This window comes from Podarcis erhardii (genome assembly GCF_964252035.2).
Source record: "Podarcis erhardii genome assembly, chromosome: 3".
In the NCBI taxonomy this organism is placed as follows: Eukaryota; Metazoa; Chordata; class Lepidosauria; order Squamata; family Lacertidae; genus Podarcis; species Podarcis erhardii.
In genome coordinates this window covers 28,978,493-28,997,391 of record NC_138507.1, presented here as the reverse complement: position 1 = coordinate 28,997,391, position 18,899 = coordinate 28,978,493, and the positions used below count along the sequence as shown (strand labels likewise).

General features: G+C 39.0%; 1 protein-coding gene across 9 annotated transcripts in view; it reads left to right on the top strand.

The window, feature by feature from the left end:
- KIDINS220 (kinase D interacting substrate 220) overlaps positions 1–18,899 on the top strand; it is a 59,714-nt gene that overhangs the window by 30,515 nt on the left and 10,300 nt on the right. For 3 of the 9 annotated variants that reach the window (XM_081856702.1, XM_081856694.1, XM_081856695.1), the window contains exons 22-27: positions 705–867; positions 7,109–7,287; positions 10,647–10,873; positions 12,688–12,798; positions 14,333–14,389; positions 17,554–17,586. In XM_081856702.1, the coding sequence (XP_081712828.1) occupies positions 705–867; positions 7,109–7,287; positions 10,647–10,873; positions 12,688–12,798; positions 14,333–14,389; positions 17,554–17,586 (770 nt within the window). The remainder of the gene's footprint in view (positions 1–704; positions 868–7,108; positions 7,288–10,646; positions 10,874–12,687; positions 12,799–14,332; positions 14,390–17,553; positions 17,587–18,899) is intronic. The other 6 variants (XM_081856696.1, XM_081856698.1, XM_081856697.1 and 3 more) reach the window with 6 other exon arrangements.

Sequence of the window (18,899 nt, the reverse complement as noted above, 5' to 3'; positions counted from 1 at the left end):
GTCATGTGCGCATGCCGCATTGATATCATGCAGCCTTCGAAGTCGTGGGAACAAGGCGGCATGCCTGCTGTGGCATAATGGTTTTTGGGGTTCAATCGAGCTTTTTATCACCCTTCAATAGTGAAGTTGGCTGAAAAATTACAGAATGATCAGGTTTTTCAACAAATTGGTATAATCAGAGAAGCTAACTTGAGAAAAGCAAAGCACAGGTAGTATAAAGTACATGAGGTGACATTTATCTGTGCATGAACAGAACGAGCTTCTACTCGTGCACTGGGGCTTCCACTTCTTCCCCTTCCTCCTATAGCCTTCCATGCATCTCCAGAATCAGATGTTGGGAGGCTGGTGGGAGGAGAAAGAAAGGGGAAACCTGTTGCAGAAGAGAAATGAAATGTGGTTTCAGATTATGAAGGCAAGGTTTATTCCTGATTTCCTAACTGTGGTTTGTTTTGGGGAACACAAACCATGAACCCTGGCCTAGATACAATGCTGAGTCAGTTGCTGTATGCTTTGTTGCCCCACTTGAAGGATTTATGCACAGTACAGCTTGTGACTTCGGGTCACGTCCATATGTGGCCATTAAGTTCCTTCCTGTGAACTCAGAACTTGCTCGGTTGTTGGTGACATTTTGGTTGGTCCAAATAAAGGTATGGCTCAGCTGTGGATTTTGAAATTTTACCTACACAGCCTTTCATATTTTAAAGGTCGTTTACTGAGAGCTAATCAGATCACTTTCAACTGGGATAGACTGGCTAGCTGGATCAACTTGACAGAACAGTGGCCATACAGGACCTCTTGGCTCATATTGTATTTGGAAGAAACAGAAGGTGTTCCAGATCAGCTAACGTTAAAAACTATCTATGAGAGGTAGGCGTGATTTTGAAATTTCCATTTCTTGGTGGGTGTTCAAAAGTCAGGATTTAACTATCTTTGTTTCCTGGGTGAGAGAAAGTAAATGTCCACAGTAGATGGGAGTAAATTATTTTGGCGTTCTGGTACTTAGAAATTAGCATATGTCTGAATGCTTTGCTTTGTTGGGGCAAATGTTTCAAACTCACAAAATAAGGTGTGATTATTTGTTATATGCTATTACTATTTTTGATTACTATAACTTGTGATTCTTAATTACTATGCTAAAAGAGACAGGTATGGCCAAACTTGGCTGTCCTTCTGTTTTGGGACTGCAACTCCCATCATCCCTAGCTAACAGGACCAGTGGTCAGGGATGATGGAATTGTAGTCCCCAAACAGCTGGAGGGCCAAGTTTGGTCATGCCTGGATTAGGCACTATGATTCGTTAACAGAATGGGGTATAATTATATCTGTTAAATGAAGAGAGTAAGGCATTAATGGCTGTTACTGTCTTCTAGTTTTTTCTTTTGTCCATCATTGGAAAAGCAGCAAGGACACAGTATAACATAATCTAATGGTATTATCCCCTCTATCCATCCATATCTTTTTGGGAACATACGTAACTGTAAGGAATAGTTGTAGTATAGTAATTAGTTGTTGTATAGTAACTAGTTTTAATCTCTACTCTGCCATGAACTGAATAGGCTTTCTTTGGGCAGTTGTCCACCTCTGCCATGGGGTGTGGGATAATGACGTTGATTCACCCCATAGAGTAGATATAAGGATTATGACTAGGTAATGCACGTTAAGGTTTTCAAAAACTTGTTACATGTTACACATCACACAAATACTAAGTACGGGATTAAACACATTTACTACCTTCTGTGTGTCCTTGTTCCCTTTTGGGATACTCCTTTGATACATTCATTCATCATTTTATTTGTGTGCCACCTTTCCATAGTTGTAAGCCACCTTGAGCATGGTTTTGACATGAAGAAATTTACATAATTACACGCGTAAGAAAATTAGTCATAAACAATAAAACACATCAACAGGTGCGCAGCCGAACCAAACAATTTCAACATAAATCATGGTATGATCTAAAAATAAAGATACAAAAAAAATAATATCCATAACAGCAGCAGCCCTTCCCCCAACAAAAAAACCTGAAATAGCACCCCTGTGCAAGAGTCTGTTCAGCAGCCTCAGCTTCTGCAGCTGGAGTCAGTCAGGGCCCTGCGTTCCCAGGCCAGGTGGAAAAAGGCCTGTAGATCTTCCAGGACTCACGGCCAAGATGGTATCAAGGAATTAGAAAACCTGCCATGAGAGCAGGCTAATAGAGTCAAGAAAGAACAATAGTAGCTGGGGCTTCTGCCTGCCTGCTTGCTCCAGCAGGGTTGGCAGTACTTGGGCCAAGGTCAGATACGCCCGAGCTACAGAACTGTTAGTTATAGGGTCTCCATTTGGATTGAATAGCTTTGCCCTTCTAATGTAGTATGTCGTAATGGTAGGTTAACGTTCATTGTTAGTACCAGTTAGATAAACTGCCGGAATATGTCTGCAGTACAATTCAGATGAAAGCCCTGTTGAGTTCGGTGGAACTTCCAGATAAATGTGTATAGAGTTGGAAGCCTGTTTTTCATTAGTAACTGCCTTTAATCTTCCAGCAGATGGCACTAACATACCAATGATATTGGTGAAGAGGTCTGTCATTCAGCGTTTTAACATTAAATCTAGAATTCATATTTGTCTTCCTGCTTGTTTCCTGTTCGTTTCAGTAGCTTCTCTGTAACTTTTAAACACTGAAATAGGTGAGGGATACTCTTTGTGGCTTGCAGGTTATGCATAGCTACAAACACTAATTCATCTACCTGTAAATGAGAGTCTGTTCTTACAATTCCAAGGCCCAGTGCAGGTATATTGCTTGGTACTCAGCAAACCATGGTTTCCAAATAGAAGCCAAATTCTTGAATGTGAGCTCTTCTTCTGCTTTCCAAATTTCACTCCACTTCCTGTTTTTTGCATATAATTACACATGCAGTGATGTAAATCCTTCTTGAAACTAACCAATTCCACTCCTGGTTTGCAAACTATGGCGTGCATAATCTTCAGACAGCAAGAATGTGAGAGAGGTTTTTAGTTGCTTCCCACTAGCTACCTCACTGAAGTCTAATCAGCAGGAACACTATAAAATACGTCTGAAAAAGCTTTGGGGGGTGGGGGTCTCAGGTGGGCTTGTGTTCCTTGGAAGCTCTATTCTGACAGTGAAAATGTTCTCATGTGATACAGCCCTAAGTGCCCCTGGGGTATATATAGAGTGTCTTAAGTTCTGCAGATAAATGTGCTTTGCTCAGTATTTTTACCAGTTCTAATGATAATATTTGGTGTGTTCTATTAAACAGCATTTTTCTGGGGTAAATAATATAACTTCTGCATTATAACTTTGCTTTTAGCAAATGGAACATATTTCTGTCTCTCTGGGTTGTTAGTAGGGTTTGAAAAAGTATTTACAGTGTGTTAATAGGAGAAGGCATAAATGATACATGTTTTATTAAAGAAATCTGAGCTGATAAAAAATCAGAATAAGAAATCTTTAGCACCAGTAGTAAAGTTTAAATCCCCCCTCCCATAAAAAGGCTCATTTATTTTTATAGCAATTTGATGACACATCTGCTTGCTTTATTCAGCTGGGGAAAAAAATGTTGGTTCTTGATGTTTGGTAAAGTTGCTTTTGTTAAATTATTTTCCAAATCGTTCAACTTTTAACAAATGACATTTGATACTAACACTGGAAAGCAATTTCAGCTAATTAAGTAGATCCTTCTATAAACCATCAGAACATTAAGATGACAAACTGTTCATTCAGGATTATTTTAATTGGTACAATTATTGTAATTTTGTTGCAATTATGTGTTGAGCTAAAAGCCTTTGTCTAAATCATTTGAGATTTTTTTTGTTAACATATACATAACTGAGAAAAGAGAAATGAAAACTCGAGCATTTTCTGTCTACTTTTCCAGTACCACATTTAGACAAATGATAATTACTCATTCTATAAACTGTATTTGAGATTTGTAGGGTGCTTTTTTAAAAATGAGAACATTTGTACAAGGTAATTCTTTTTTAAAAAAGGTTTCTTCTCCAGTAGGTGGTAGCGGGTTTCTATTTTAGGACACTTTTAACCAGTTTTGTTTAAGAGAGAGAGGGAGAAATATATGAGGTTCTATTGAGTCTGTATGGAGGGGTGCTTTTTGAAGTTGCACTTTTTTGTTAAAATTTATATAGCTGGCTTAGCATTGCATCCAAAAGCAGCCACTTTGATGCAGTCCTGACAAGAGTTAGGTACTTTGATTTCAATGGGAAATTTGGGTCTTCTTGCAAGGGCACTGCATTAGATACAACCCACGTGTTAGCGTGTGCTCACAACTACTTTTCTAATATGTAACATTTCCCCCTCCCATAGCTTATCCTGACATTTTCTTGCCCCACCTCCCAGTGGCTCATCCAGTCCAGCATCCTTTTCTCAAAGTGGGATGACTATGGGAAGGACCTGAGAGCAACAGCACTCTCCTGACTTGTGATTCCAAGCAGCTGGCATTCCCAGGCATACTGCCTGTAAAGTAGATCATAACCATCATGGCTAGTGGCCACTTACAGCCTCACCCTCCATTAGAGATCATAGAGGTCACAGAATTAATTTGTCTAATCCTCTTTTAAAGCCGTCTGAGTTGGTGGCCATCGCTGGCTCGTGTGGGAGCGGATTTCAGAGTTTAGCTACGCGCATAAACATAACAGTTGGTGGGATAGACACTTTCTGCTGTTGATTGCGCCCATCTGCTGAAAAGGAGTCTGCCTCCAAGGGTCCACATGGACAGAAACAGTGGTCAAAGCTTTTGAAAGGAGGACAGTCCATTGCTCCTTTTTTACCATTTGCCTAGCCAGCTGTACTTCCCACCCCACCCCATGGCCTGTTACCCTTAAAAAGGAAATAAACCAGCAGCATACGTGATGTGCCATCTTCTCTGCAAAATTATATGCCGTGTCTGTATTCTGGCACTACCCAGATATTGTTATTTGGATGTGCCTTGTTTTTGTTAGCAAATTCCTTCTTGTGTTCATTGCATTCTCCCCTTCAGCTTGCCTTAAAATATACCCAATTATCTAATTTCCCCTAATTACTTAGTTTGGCTGCCAGAAATGATATGCATATGTTTAGTACACCATTTTACTTTGTCCTTATTTTACATTCTTAGTGTTCTTATACATATCTCAGTGGTACGACAAGCCTGATATCAACTGTCTATTTCTGATTTTTTACTTGATTGCTAATTTGCCTCGTTTCTTGTTTAACAAGCTGTAATAGTTGAATTTGCAAATTTTGTTTCAAGATGAGCAGCCTACACTTCCAAACAACCTATAGCATGAACACACATAAACACACCCACACACATCAGTCCTCTTTATTGGAGAATACCCATACTCTCAGACTCTTTACCTTTCTCCCTGTCACTGTACACCCAGCCTCTCATACTGACCATCTCTTAACTAGCATTCTCAGTACAACCATGCATTTAATCCCTTTCTATTTATTATATTCCCATTATTTCCACCATCTGATTGATCTTTCTATTTTGACCATCTCAACTGTCTTTGTAGTAGACAAAAGGTTCGTATTTATGGAAGGTCCTTCAAACCATCACTGAAGCCTTGTAATAGATGAACTTACATCCACCATTTGACACTATATTTATCCGCGCTTCTAAAAATACACACACGTGATTTTCTGATTCCGAAACATTCAGAAATTCCTGCTGTTTACTCTTACTCTTGCTAACTTCCTTGTAGCCTTAAAATTCAACTCCCTGAGTAACCTGTCTCCTTAATACAAGGCAAAGATTATTGATGCATAAAAAAAGAAAGAACAAACAAAACATTCTGTTAATTACCTTGTATAACTGATAAGCGTAGTTTGCTCTGCCTGGCTTCATCCTAATCTTGTGTTGAAGGAGCCGAGGTAGGGTGAATTGTAAAATTTGGAGATAAGAAGAGCAGAAGTTCAAAAAGCAACAATCCCCAGGAAAAAGTGAGTTGGAAAAAATGGAAATGAACAACCCAAATTTGTGTATGCATTGGAAACAAGTTCCACTTGTGTTCAGTGAGGCTTACTGTTGATAGAATTGCTACTGTTGATAAACAGAAGACAAATAAAAAGGAGTTTAGCTAGAAGCAATTCAGGCTTCCAAATTCTGTAGTGTGCATGTGAGTGCCTTACCTCACAGTGTTAATCCCTAACCGAAACAATCTTCATAGTGCATGAGAGTTTGAGCAGTCAACAAAACATAAAAGAGCACCAACAAACCATCGTTAACTCTGTGGCAACTTCCCATCTTCCTGTTCTCAGTTTTGGCACAAAATAATGTGCACATATTGGCCTGGTTGGGTCACTAAAGTTTGGCTTAGTGTGAACATGTGTTTCTGGAGAGCAAATCATGGTCACTTTGTTCCTCCGTGGTCCTTTCCACTAATGCATTGAGAGAAACTAAGGTTTATTAGCAGCAGATGTTCCAAAACAAGAATACTGCTGCCTCCATCGCATAATGTGTAGTCTTTGAACTAACTTGGGTTTTAAGGGCATGTAACTTTGCAAAAATTTGTGGGTGAGCGTTTTCCTTTTTTTTAAGTTGAGAAGCACAGACACATAGATTTGTGGCCCTTCACCAAAAGATTATCATTTACATAAATATCTCTTTCAACATAATAGTTTAATGTATTGAGCTCAGAAGGTTAGAATAGAGATTTCAATCTATAAAACAGCAGTAGGCTATTAGCCTCTGAACAGGAGTATTGTTCATCATATGCAGAACACTGTTCACATTCAGACTTAAGCAGAGCTGGCATTAAAATTCAGCTAATTTGCTTCATGTGACTTCTCAGCTGTGGTTTTTCATCTAAGTCTTCAGCTCCTTTTCTTTCGGAATCTTGTTTTGAAAAAGAACAACCCCAAAAAACTTTAACTCTTTGTTCTCGTTCTTAACTTTGTTTTGCGGCAATCTCAGCCATGAATGTGTGAAAAGCTGCATTTCTTTACAAGTTGTTTGTGAATTATTTGAGGGAAGATTTGGATAGGAACATGTTTAAGTTAGTAACGATAGATCTGTTACTAGGTTTGTGATCCTTAGCTAGACAAATGCCTGATAAACCTTCTGTCTGAATTTACTCAGGACTTTATAATGTGGAGTTTCTTTGCTTTCTGCAGAATTTCAAAGAATATTCCAACAACTAAAGATGTCGAACCTCTGCTTGAAATTGATGGGGATATTCGCAACTTTGAAGTATTTTTGTCTTCACGAACTCCAGTCCTTATAGCACGTGATGTAAAAACCTTTCTTCCATGTACAGTGAACCTTGATCCAAAACTCCGAGAAATTATTGCAGGTAAACTGCCATTTGACCATCCAACAGGAAAGCTTTTAATACCAACATCAGTGTAATGAAATGAATAAATAAAATAAATTACTTTTCTAAGAAAGAGATATTTGTGTTATCAAAACGAATAACGTACACAAGGACAGTAACAGAAACACGGCAGCACAAATCCCAAGTACATGATCACTATTCAGAATTGAGTATGTTTTACCCTTCTAGTAATGAATGAATAAAGGACTGGCAATTCTTTATAAAAAGCATTGCCCACCTTCTTTGGTCCATATGTAATGTGTCAATTTGACAAGAACTGCATATTATTATTGTAGTTAAATCTCCCATTGTTAGTGTTCGAACTACTAGTCTCTAGAATTTAGCATATAAAATCCTAGCAGTGCTTATAATGCAGGAGATACACTGTCACAGAGGAATTAAGAGATATTTTATGTAGGTATTTCCTGTTGAGAAAACCAGAATACACATATGTATTCTGTAGTGCTGAATATTGTTTCTGTAAGGGCTGCTTTACAAGCTCTCGTATGTTGTCCTTTCAGGCAGCTAGAGAAACAGACTGGAAATGGTTGGGTTTCCCCCTTCCAGTGTAACATAATTTTTGTATTTGAAACAAAATAAAAAAAATTCCTTCCAGTAGCACCTTAGAGACCAACTATGTTTGTTATTGGTATGAGCTTTCGTGTGCATGCACACTTCTTCAGATACGTGTGCATGCACACGAAAGCTCATACCAATAACAAACGTAGTTGGTCTCTAAGGTGCTACTGGAAGGAATTTTTTTATTTTGTTTTGACTACGGCAGACCAACATGGCTACCTACCTGTAACTATAATTTTTGTATGTTAGCATATAACACATGCATATGTACAGTGGTTTTTTTCTGGGGGGACACAGGGATACGCATACCCATAAACATTTTGTGAATCTTCGTACTTTTGTCCATTTACTGTATTTATTTCCCCCGATTTGAACTATAAAATGGTGATTTTCTTGAGTCAAAATGAGAGTACCCCTAAACATATATTATTTTTTTAGAAAAAAAGCACTGCATACATATACAGTATGTACATGATGTATAACATCTTGAAAGGCAGCTCTCCCTTTGGAGGCAGTGTATTCTGCATCAATATAAGCCTTTCCTCTTGACCCAGATAGGCAAGAATAAACATGGAAGTCTGGAGAGAGGAGGCTCGTTCCCAGTTTCTTTTGAGGGAGGTCTTTTGTGCCTCTCCTTCCAAAGCCACACTCACTTTTATTTCTCCAGGGCGTTGGGAATATTACTATTTTTTAAGTGAGAGCCAGGAGGACATCGGGTACTCTTATATCCTACTGGACTTGGGGATAGGACTACCATATAGGTGATTCTTGAAAAGGCCTGCTCTAACTCTGACTTGTTAACCCATGGCCTTGCAGAGCCGTTCTGATGAGAAGTGCTCTTTGAGAATGACTAGTATCTCCTGAGAGCCAGCGCAGGAAGCATGAAAGCAACTGTGTACTTAGCAGCCCAGCATGAATGGTTTTGTGTCCTTTTCTATTTGGTTGGAAGGGTTCTTCAAGAATAAGTTGGTTTTCTTTGTGATGAGACAGGAGACAAACCTGTGCCACAGTACCTCACTGTAGTGAGGTCAGTTTTTCTCCCTCTCTGCTCCACTGAAGGCCCAATTCTTTCCACTGAAGCATTTTCAATGTTCCCAGGATGAATTCCGCCTTTCACAAGCCTCAAGAATTCATTTGTCCCTTAATGCCTTCAACTTACATGCTCTAAATAGACAAAGTGACAAGCCTTAGATATGTTTAGGACCCTAAAGAATAGGACAGAATACAGTCATACCTTGGAAGCCAAACGCCTTTAAACTCGAACGTTTTGACTCTCAAACGATTGAAAACTGGAAGTGATTGTTATGTTTTTTGGAAGCCAAACGTCCGTCGCGGCTTCCGATTGGCTGCAGGAAGGTCCTGCAGCCAATTGGAAGCTGTGACTTGGTTCTCGAACCATTTTGGGTGTTGAATCCCAGAACGGATTAAATTCGAGAAGCAAGATATGACTGTCCATCATGCAAAGCAATCCATCATGGGGTGGGATGTGTTTGTTGCATTGGTCGTTTCCTTTCCAGCAATCTTTTCCTCTTAATGAGTCTGTGCACCAGAAGAAATTGGACCCATCTGGTGTGATGGGCAGCAGGTTTTGTGGACATCTTCCCATTGTTGTTAACATTCAGGAGTTTTTCAGGACATGGCAATTGGCACCGTGGTATGGTGGTCTTAATCAGTGTCTCCAACCAATTCAGTTGCTGCATTTTCCAGTTTTTGTCTTCTGTCCCTTCAGAATATGAGGAAAAGAGGAAAAGGCTAGAAGGCTGTCACTTGCCTTTATATTTATATCATTTAAGAGCCTTGGCTGTGTGTGTGTGTGTGTGTGTGTGTGTGTGTGTGTGTGTATGTGTGACAGACAGTAACAGACAGAAAGACAGAGAGAGAGGGAACTTGGAGTGGAGGTGGAATGAAGCCAAGCATCAGGAAAAAAACATCTCAGTGAGTGAGTCTATTTATTATTATTATTATTTATAATAGAGGACAATGCAGTGGGTGAAGGGAGCTGAGGGGAGGGGGTGCTTAGCATCACCAGCGTCTCCCCTTAGCATTTTCCCTTCTTCCATATGTTTGTTAGCTGCAGCAGCAAAAATAGGGAGCAAGAGGTAATATGAAACTGCCCCTTTAGTCTGCTTCCTGTTGGGATGGGGTGGGGGGATTTGACAAATGTCTTATCCACCCCCCCTACTTTCCTTACTCTTTTTTGAGGTTTGGTTGCCCCTCTCCTTATAGAAGTAGTGTGGAGACACACCACTTTCTTGAAGGTCCTTCATTCATAATTCTCGCAAGGTAATTTGAGAGGAGCAGAACCAGTAGAATGGGGCGTGTCTACCACTGGCTTTATCTACCATTTGCTGCCCTGTCTTCTGCCAGGACCAATAAGGACCAGCTGCCACTGATCCTTGCTGTTTTCATTGCTCTCCATAATGGAGCAGTACTCATATATAACAGGGGTTCGAGGAACCAGGGGTCAGCTCTTAAATTTATTTTATTTTATTGAGATTCTGCGTTCTCAGTGTTGAACTAAGAGGTCTGGAGAAAGAAAGGAAAGCCCTTGTTCTGTCAAGACCTTCCAAGTTTTTGTTCTTCCTCTGGTTCTGGGAGAGAGAGACTGATCTTAATGCTGAATCCACTTCTGTCTCCAGAGAGAGAACAGAACGTGCAACAATTTGCCAGGAAGCTCTAATTGTGTCCTTTGTTTTGATTTTTAGATTATATGTTATTGGCAATGCTTGCTGATTACTTTTGCAAATTAAATATTTCAGATGTCCGTGCTGCAAGAGACCAAATTAACATTGGAGCAATCCCATATCCCACGTTACCTTTGCAAGAGGCAGCTCCTAGAGCATCGTCGGTGTTTAGCCAGCCTTCCTCAGCCTGCTCTTCAACACACTCCTTTAATGGGCCTTTTAATGCAGGAGTTGTATCTCCACAGCCTCACAGCAGCTACTACAGTGGCATGACTGGACCTCAGCATCCATTCTATAATAGAGTAAGAAAGAAAGCTGCTTTTGAAAATTGACGTATGATGATGATGATGATTTTCCTGGTATAATAAATACTTTGTTTAAAATGCCACACTTCTTCAGCAGAAAACTGATGAAAACAATAGCATTTTTATTCATAAGTACACAGCAAATCTCAACCATTGGGCTAAGTTTCTGAAGAAATGCACTTTTGGTTCGAATGATGCAACAATGATGAAATATTTTGGAATATGTTCAGAATTTTTAAAAAAGGATTTTGTCTCTTTTAGTGTGCTGGTTTTGAACATGCACGTTTGAACAAGACTATCGGTAGCCATAAATCTTTACGTAATTGCAGGAAGTAGACAAATGGAAGAAAGATTAGGCTCCATGGTTTTGGTAACTGCATAGAAGGAAGGTTGTTTATAGGGTCGCTCATAGGTTAAAGCGGCTTCCCCAGCCTGGTGCCCTCCAGATGTTGTTGGACTCGCAACTCCTATCATCCCTGACCATGGGCCATACTAGCTGGTTTTGATCGGAATTGGATTCCAACAGCAGGTAAAGGGCGTAATGTTGGCTGCTTAGAATGTGCAAAGCTCACTTACAAGTATGGAGTTATGGCACGTGTTGAACTAGTCTTCTCAATGGTTTACCAGGTTGCCAAGTGCTACACAAACCAATCTCTGAAAAGTGTGTTCAACCAGGGTGCTGTTTTGCAATCTGGATGCATGTAGAATAGTTCATCAACCTAGTATGGGTGACCATATTTTGGCTTGAAATGAGATGCAAATGAGCCTTTTGCCTGCACACACAGCCTTTTCTTCTCTTTGCAGCGTGAGCAATCAGACCATGAATCATGTAGCTCAAACCAGGAAACTGTGCTTGCTAGCTTAGCTTTGGAAAAAGCCATTATAGTAAACCAGCCTCAAACACTGGTGAATAGTCTGGGAACTTTGGCTAACTAGAGGGCTCTTTTTTTAAAGAGTGAAAGGTTTGTATGTGCAGGCAAAATATTTGTTCTTATCTCTGCTTATTAAGCTAATATGTGATCGTCCAAACATGGGGATTGCGTTCAAACCCTGCAAAAACCTGTTTGTGTTGACTTCATCACACAATCTGGATTAAGACTGCAACTTTATAGCCAGTTATCTCTGCATGTAAGTCTCATTGAACTCACAAATGTGTAGACATGTATAGGATTGTTCTGTAAATGTTGGGCTTGAACCCTTCAGATGTAGACCCGGATACATGCATAGTCATGAATTGGCCAGTCACTAAGTTTTTTAATATTAGAGGTCTCCATCACAAGGATTTTTCAAGTTACACCTGACAAGGTTTGAGAAGCAGTCTGAATTCTAAAATTGATGAGAATTGAATAACACAAATTGTCTCTTGAATTCACCCGTGGAACACTTCCTAGATACTTAAGCCATAGTCCTCAAGTCACATTTATTCCCGTGAGATTATTCAAGTATTAGGATGGAATTAAACTGTCTGATTTTAGTATTTGCTCTAAATTGTCTCATTTAATTGCTTTTGGAAGGTGTATAGATGTTTTCATAATTCATTATAAAAATGTTCCATTGTCCTACTGTTTGTGTCTCATTGAACTAAATTGGAAATCTCTCATTGGCTTCAAGTTGGGTATGTAACTACCTAATTATTTCACCTTTGATAATATTCAAAATAGGATTGTTAGAATTACCTCAAGTAAATTTTGTGTGTGTGTGTATGTGTTTTACTTTTATGTTTTACATTCTTAAATAAGTTGTATTTGTTGAATTAAGTTTTCTTTTGATTTTTGTAATGGTCCCTTTTTGTTGCATGTTTTTTTCCATAGCCATTCTTTGCCCCATATGTTTACATGCCAAGGTATTATCCTGGCAGTTCTCATCTCATCTCACGTCCATCACTAAAAACGAGTATGTCCAGGGAACAGAGCAGTGGTCTAGTAAGTATCTCAAACAGTACGTGAACATGCTAACTTACAAAATAAGATTAGTCAATAATTCAGCAATAGATGTTTGATGTGAGCACATAAATGCACAAGCAATTTTAAAAAATATCTTTTATAAAAATTAAAGCCAAGGTTAACTAAGATTGTAAAATGTGTTTTTTTCAAACTTTTAAACAAGTTTATATACATAGAAATTTTGAACTCTAGTGTTAAGAGTAATATGTAAGAGTCTTACAGAATATTTTTATAGAGTGAAAATGTAGAGGTTCTGTTTATAGTATGTAATAAGTGTAGTTAACTTATTGTGAATTTAGGTGTCGTTTGCTAGAATAAAATGATTAATGTTAAGCCACTTATAGACTACAGAAAGATAATGGTTGTACCCAACACTGCTGTTCTGCTTGCACAACAGAATTTTATTTCCCCTCCCCCTGCCCTCTGCAGCTGCCTACACACTCTCAGAATCTGCTCCAGAGTGTTGGGGGACTCCCAAAAGCAGATTTTGGGGAGAAGGAGAGGAAGGGGAAGTCATGTGGTGTGAGCAGGCCTCCTTTTGTACAGTGTTGGATACAACCTAAAGGTTCTTTTTTGTTTAGATTTAAGAAAATAGCAAACCATAATGACAAAGGGGAAGCTGTGGATTAAAAATTTGTATGCTAACATTCAGATATAAAGCAAAATATGTTTTGTTTTTGGTTTGGGCAAGTTCTAGAATTTGAATTTTCCTTCAGCATATAAATTGAACTTTTAATCACATTTGTGAAATGGTGCCATAATTCCATAAATTAAAAATTTCTTAACAGGAAATCACATTGTACTATGTTCTTTAAATAGGAAGTATTAAGAAAATTATTAAGCTACTTCAGCTGTGGAATATAGGTGCCTTTCAGGCAAAGCTGTACGGAGTTTATAAAAATGTTATTGTAAACATCTTCAAAACCTAGTAGTAGGCAGTTATAGCCTGTGGACCACTATTGACCTGCAAAGACTTCTAATCTGAAAGAGCATTTCTTCCCAGTTCCCGGGAATGACTGATCTACTGCTGAGTCATCACAGGCGCTCAGTTCGGATATAATGCTTGGCCAGAACATGAATGAGCCTTGCGTTCACATGCCTCTTCCTCTTTTGCTTCATTTCAAGTTCTGATTTGTGGACAAACTATGCTCCACACAAGTCATTGTTTGCCTAGCAGTGATGTGTAATGGCAAACAATGGCTTCCTGCTAACCCGGAAGTAATGTAGGGAATTGAAGCATGCAAAGGGAAGAGTAGAGGGGTGCAAACTGTTCCTGATTGAGTGCTGGGAACCAACTCACAGTGGCCATGCACGGTTCTTTTTCACAGATCTGGGGAAAAAGCCTTGTCGAGCCACATCATGTTCTTGCAAGTCTTAACGTTCCTCACCCCTTAAAAACCGAAAACCAGTTCTTTTGCAGAATGATATATTCTTTTCATCCATTGTTCCTTCATACTTTTGTTGCATGCTTAACCGTTTTGTCCAAATCGTAATAATTTGTTGTTGTTGTTAGGATGTTATCAAGGAGGAGGATGCTGAGTGGCTTCCTTCACCCACAGGCCCCTCAATGGTAAATGAGTAGTCATGTGGTGTGGATCCTTAGCATCTCATTGCTTCTTCAACAGTAATGAGTCTGCTTGAATGACCATGGCAGTTCACTAACACTGCATTGGTGGCTTGATGAGCAAATAGAATAGATGAAGACTAATGAACATAGTTTGTGAATGAGTACAAGAGTACGAGCTAATATTCTACTTATAATGCATATTGTATTTGTCTTTCCCTTGCTAGACTTCTGTAGTCTGTGGAGTACAGTGTTTTCAGTAGAGTACAGTGTGTTCTGTCTTCATTAGCAGTATTGCCCTGGCTAGTAGAAGGGAATTAGGCTATTAGCTATTCACTTACATAAAAGTGACTGGTTGATGCCTTCTCTAAGTGTTTTAGCCAAATAATTTATATCTGCCCTTTCTTAGTTATGTCAGGGCATAAAGCTGCTGCAGTCGACAAGACATAAAGCTGGTCAGTTGCCATGAGAATGGAAGGTGCCTGTCTTGAGCCTTAGGAATAGGCAGGCTTTGCATTTTACATTCTATCATAGTTGTTCTTGGCATACAAATATCTCCATAGATTAGCATTAAACTCGGATCTTACTTCCAAAACTTCTAACTCTTAAATCTATTTTAAAGTTGTTGATTTGAACTTGGATGGTCACCCTTCTCTCAATGGCTTTATCCTGTTTTTCTGCAACAGCTTTCGGTTGTATGATTTTTGTTTTCTGATCATAGTCTAAATACTCATGCAGGATAAACTCAGCCTCTCCCACCTTCTTCCAAATATTTTAGAGAATAAGAGGAGGATTCCATCAAAATTCACTGCATCACTTCCACCTTGTTTATAGCTTATGGTAGCGCAGACTTAGTGTTTCTCAACCTTGGGTCTCCAGCTGTTTTTGGACTACAACTCCCATCATCCCTTGCTAGCAAGACCAGTGGTCAGGGATGATGGCAATTGTTGGGAAACACTGGTGTAGACGAATCACCTGCATAATGGGTATGGGTCCAGCAAAATGACCTAGCCTGCCTCTTCTCCCTTCACACCTGTTGTTCAGTGACAGCAGATTCCTTCCTTTCTCTTGTTGCCACCACATTGGCCATTACTGGTGCAAGTCTTGAGTGAGACAAGTCCATGGATAATAAAGATAAAAGTTGGAATAAAAGATAAAAGTTGGATAAAAGTTGGAATGATTATGTTATGTTATGGATTTGGGAATCCAGCCTAACATATGTTTGAGTACAATGATAATTATTCACAGGGAAGGGTATATATAGAAGCATTCATATAAACAGATAGGAGAAACTTTTGAGTAGTTGCATGGAGCCTGTTTTTCTCCTGTTCAATCTGATATAAGATGGTTTACCCCCCATAGATAGTAAGTTCCCTTTTTATAACAGCTTTATGATACCGATAAAATATACTTTCTTTCCCTTGCTATCTTTCTTTTTATTCACTAGTGCATTTGAATTAATTAAAAGGTGCTTACCTGATTGTATAGTAAGATTTTAATTATTTCCTAGTGATTATTTGAGAAAGTATGAGTGACCTCAACCTCACAGTTTTCTGAAGTTTGAAGAAGGTGTCAGTTTTGCTCAAATGTTTTAAAATATTTGTCTCATCAAAATTCTAAGTTCTTTTTTTACATTCTCCCAGGCAGTCACTACAATAAGTGTTATAAAAACTTGATAGATTACAAGGTGATTGTACCAGTAGAATGGACAAAATTGGTTTTATTAAACATAATACCTTTACATTTTGCTATTTAGAAAAGACCAAAGCAAGGTAGAAGGAAAGCATTACCAAAAGAAGCTAGCATTAATAAATGATGTGAAAATGAGGGATTCAGTTTGCATTAAAAATTGAGTGTCATTCATGTTGAAGCATGGTACAGGCATGATTCTAGTATTTCACCCCAATGGCACTATGCATGTAATAATAATAAATCCTGCTATGGGTTCTGCAGAACTGTTTAACATAATGGGCTAAGTCACACTGAAGTAACTGCTTTCAGTGGGACTCTTGCTGGATTCCTCTCAGTGAAAGAGATTGGTACTATACCCATGGCCCTGAATTGAGTATAAAGCTAGGTCTTGTTATCAGCAGTAAAAGCAAGGAACCTCCAGCACTGGCCATTGCAATAATAGTAAAAACCTAGCTACACCTGGAGGAAACGTTTGCTGGATTACAATCCCTGTTTGCAATAAATCAAGTATTTTATTTGTATAAATATGAAGGGTGGAATTGAACTCACGTTTTGCTCAGAATAGACCTGTTGAAAACAATGGCCTTAACTTCGTGGTGTTTGTTAATCTAAGTGGGTTTACTCTTGAGTAAAACACAGTTCAACAAGGACAGTATTCACTTGTGCACAGTGGGTCTTCACCTTACTCTCCTCCTCTCTCCAAACCTCAGAATGCTCTCAAAATCTGTTCCAGAGAGCTGGGGTACCTTCCAGAGCAGATTTTCCAGGCACATGAAGGCTGTAGAGGGGAGGAGGGGAAGGCGAGTCCTGCTGTGGGAACGGAGGTCTGCGCAGGCAGTATTGGATACCATTTTGAACTTGGAAGCCCTGAGTTTTCATGATATTTTTTTACACAGACTTCTGTGCCTTAATAGCCCTCCATAGCAGGGGTGGCAAAGCTGTGACCCTGCAGATGTTGTTGGTCTCCCATCTCCCGTCAGCCCCAGCCAGCAAGGAATGATGGGAGTTGGAGTTCAACAGCAATGGGAGAGCCAAAGCTTGGCTGCCCTTGCTTTGCACGAATTTCACCGCAGATCAAGAGTGTAACCAGCTGCAGAGGTGCATAAAAAGTTCTCCAGTGCATACCGTGTTGTCAAACAGTTGCTCTAAGTGTCTCTGAGGGCCTGAGACTGCACTGTGGGGTTATGATCAGTGATACCATATCAGAAACTGATTTCGAAAGCCCAACATCGGTTTGCAATGCAACATGGAATTATTGGAGAAACACAGAATCCCCTTGGGTGTGTAGAACAGTTCTTTGGACCTTGTCTAGCATGTGTTAATCAGGAGGTATTCCACTTTTAAAAGAAATCCCAGCTGTTTATCCTCCATCACTTTGACGAAGAAATTTTAATAACCATACTAGCTCATTCTTTAATGGCATTTTTTTCATGTTTCATGTTAAGCTGTGTCACTTTTTTTTGTCCTTTTTCTTAAAGCAGTGTAAAACTGGGTTAAACAGACAGAGACAGGTACAGCAACTTTCTGCAAACTGTTCACTTATTTTTATATTCTCATTGTAGATTGTCCATACTAGCACTTCATGCTGGCTGTCTTATGCACTAATGCACTTTTCAAGTCTTGAGGATTGCTTTGACATCCTGCTTTTTGGATTTTGCATGGCAGATATTTAGTAGAATTAATGTTCTTTCCACATCTATAATGAAAGAGACTACCACTGGGGGAAAAAAATATGTCGGTTTTAAGTACAGTTCCAATTCACTTATGACAAATATCACTAAAAGCACCTGCACTGCTTATTATTTAAATACTGCTTTTTTAATAGGGAGCATTCCAGATTAAACTGAATCTCTGTCATATGATTCATGCATTGACATCAGTAATCTATGTATTTTTGTAAGAAAAGTCTTCCCTAAAATAGCTTACAATGCATGCTGAAATGACTATTTGCCACTGAAATACAGCATCAGTAATTACTACATTTTGTATTTTAGCAATTTTCTGCTTTCCTTCCTGCTTCATACATAGTTCAGATACTGAGTTTGGTAACTGGATAGTTGGAATCGTAACTGAATTCTAAACATGTTAGGAAAGCCCACTAAAACTGTATATAGAATTTATATAATATAGATAAAACTAATGCATTTAGGCGTTATTTTTAATATTGTTTGAATTACTGAGTTGAGTAAGAAGTGATCTATAACATTCTGCTTCAGTTTTTATGGACTATTTTATTCATTATCTTTATGCCTTATTAAAATTGTGACTTCTGTTAAGAAAACGTTGTCAGAGCCACTTGTCGCATGTGAATATGGGCTACACAGTGAGACTTATGACTACCACTGCTACATATTGACCAAGGAAGATGGAAAGCCCTAGTTATCCATCTCCATGCAGCCATAGTCTTTGTGTATGTGTATGTATGTATGTATGTATATATGTATATGTACACACACACACACACAAGCCTGTCCCATGCAATGCTGGGGTGGGTGGGGAGGGAGGAATTTCCCTGTTCAAGCAGACTTTTTTGTGTTGCGTGCACACTGAAAACTGGGACACCGCCCCCCATAATAGCAGGCACAAACTCTTCCCCCTGCATCTGATCACAATAGAATAGATCCTGAGAAATGTATGGTCTCATTGACCATTTTGGGATCACTTAAAGAAAAATAATTACTACTTTGTCAATGTTATATTGATTAGTAATGTGTATTAGGCTGTGAAGCCAGTCTTGTGAAGGAATATTTCAAAAAACTTGTACAGAGGACTGTATTTTTTTCCAAATTACATCTCTCTCTTAGTGGCCACACTCATGTGTAAT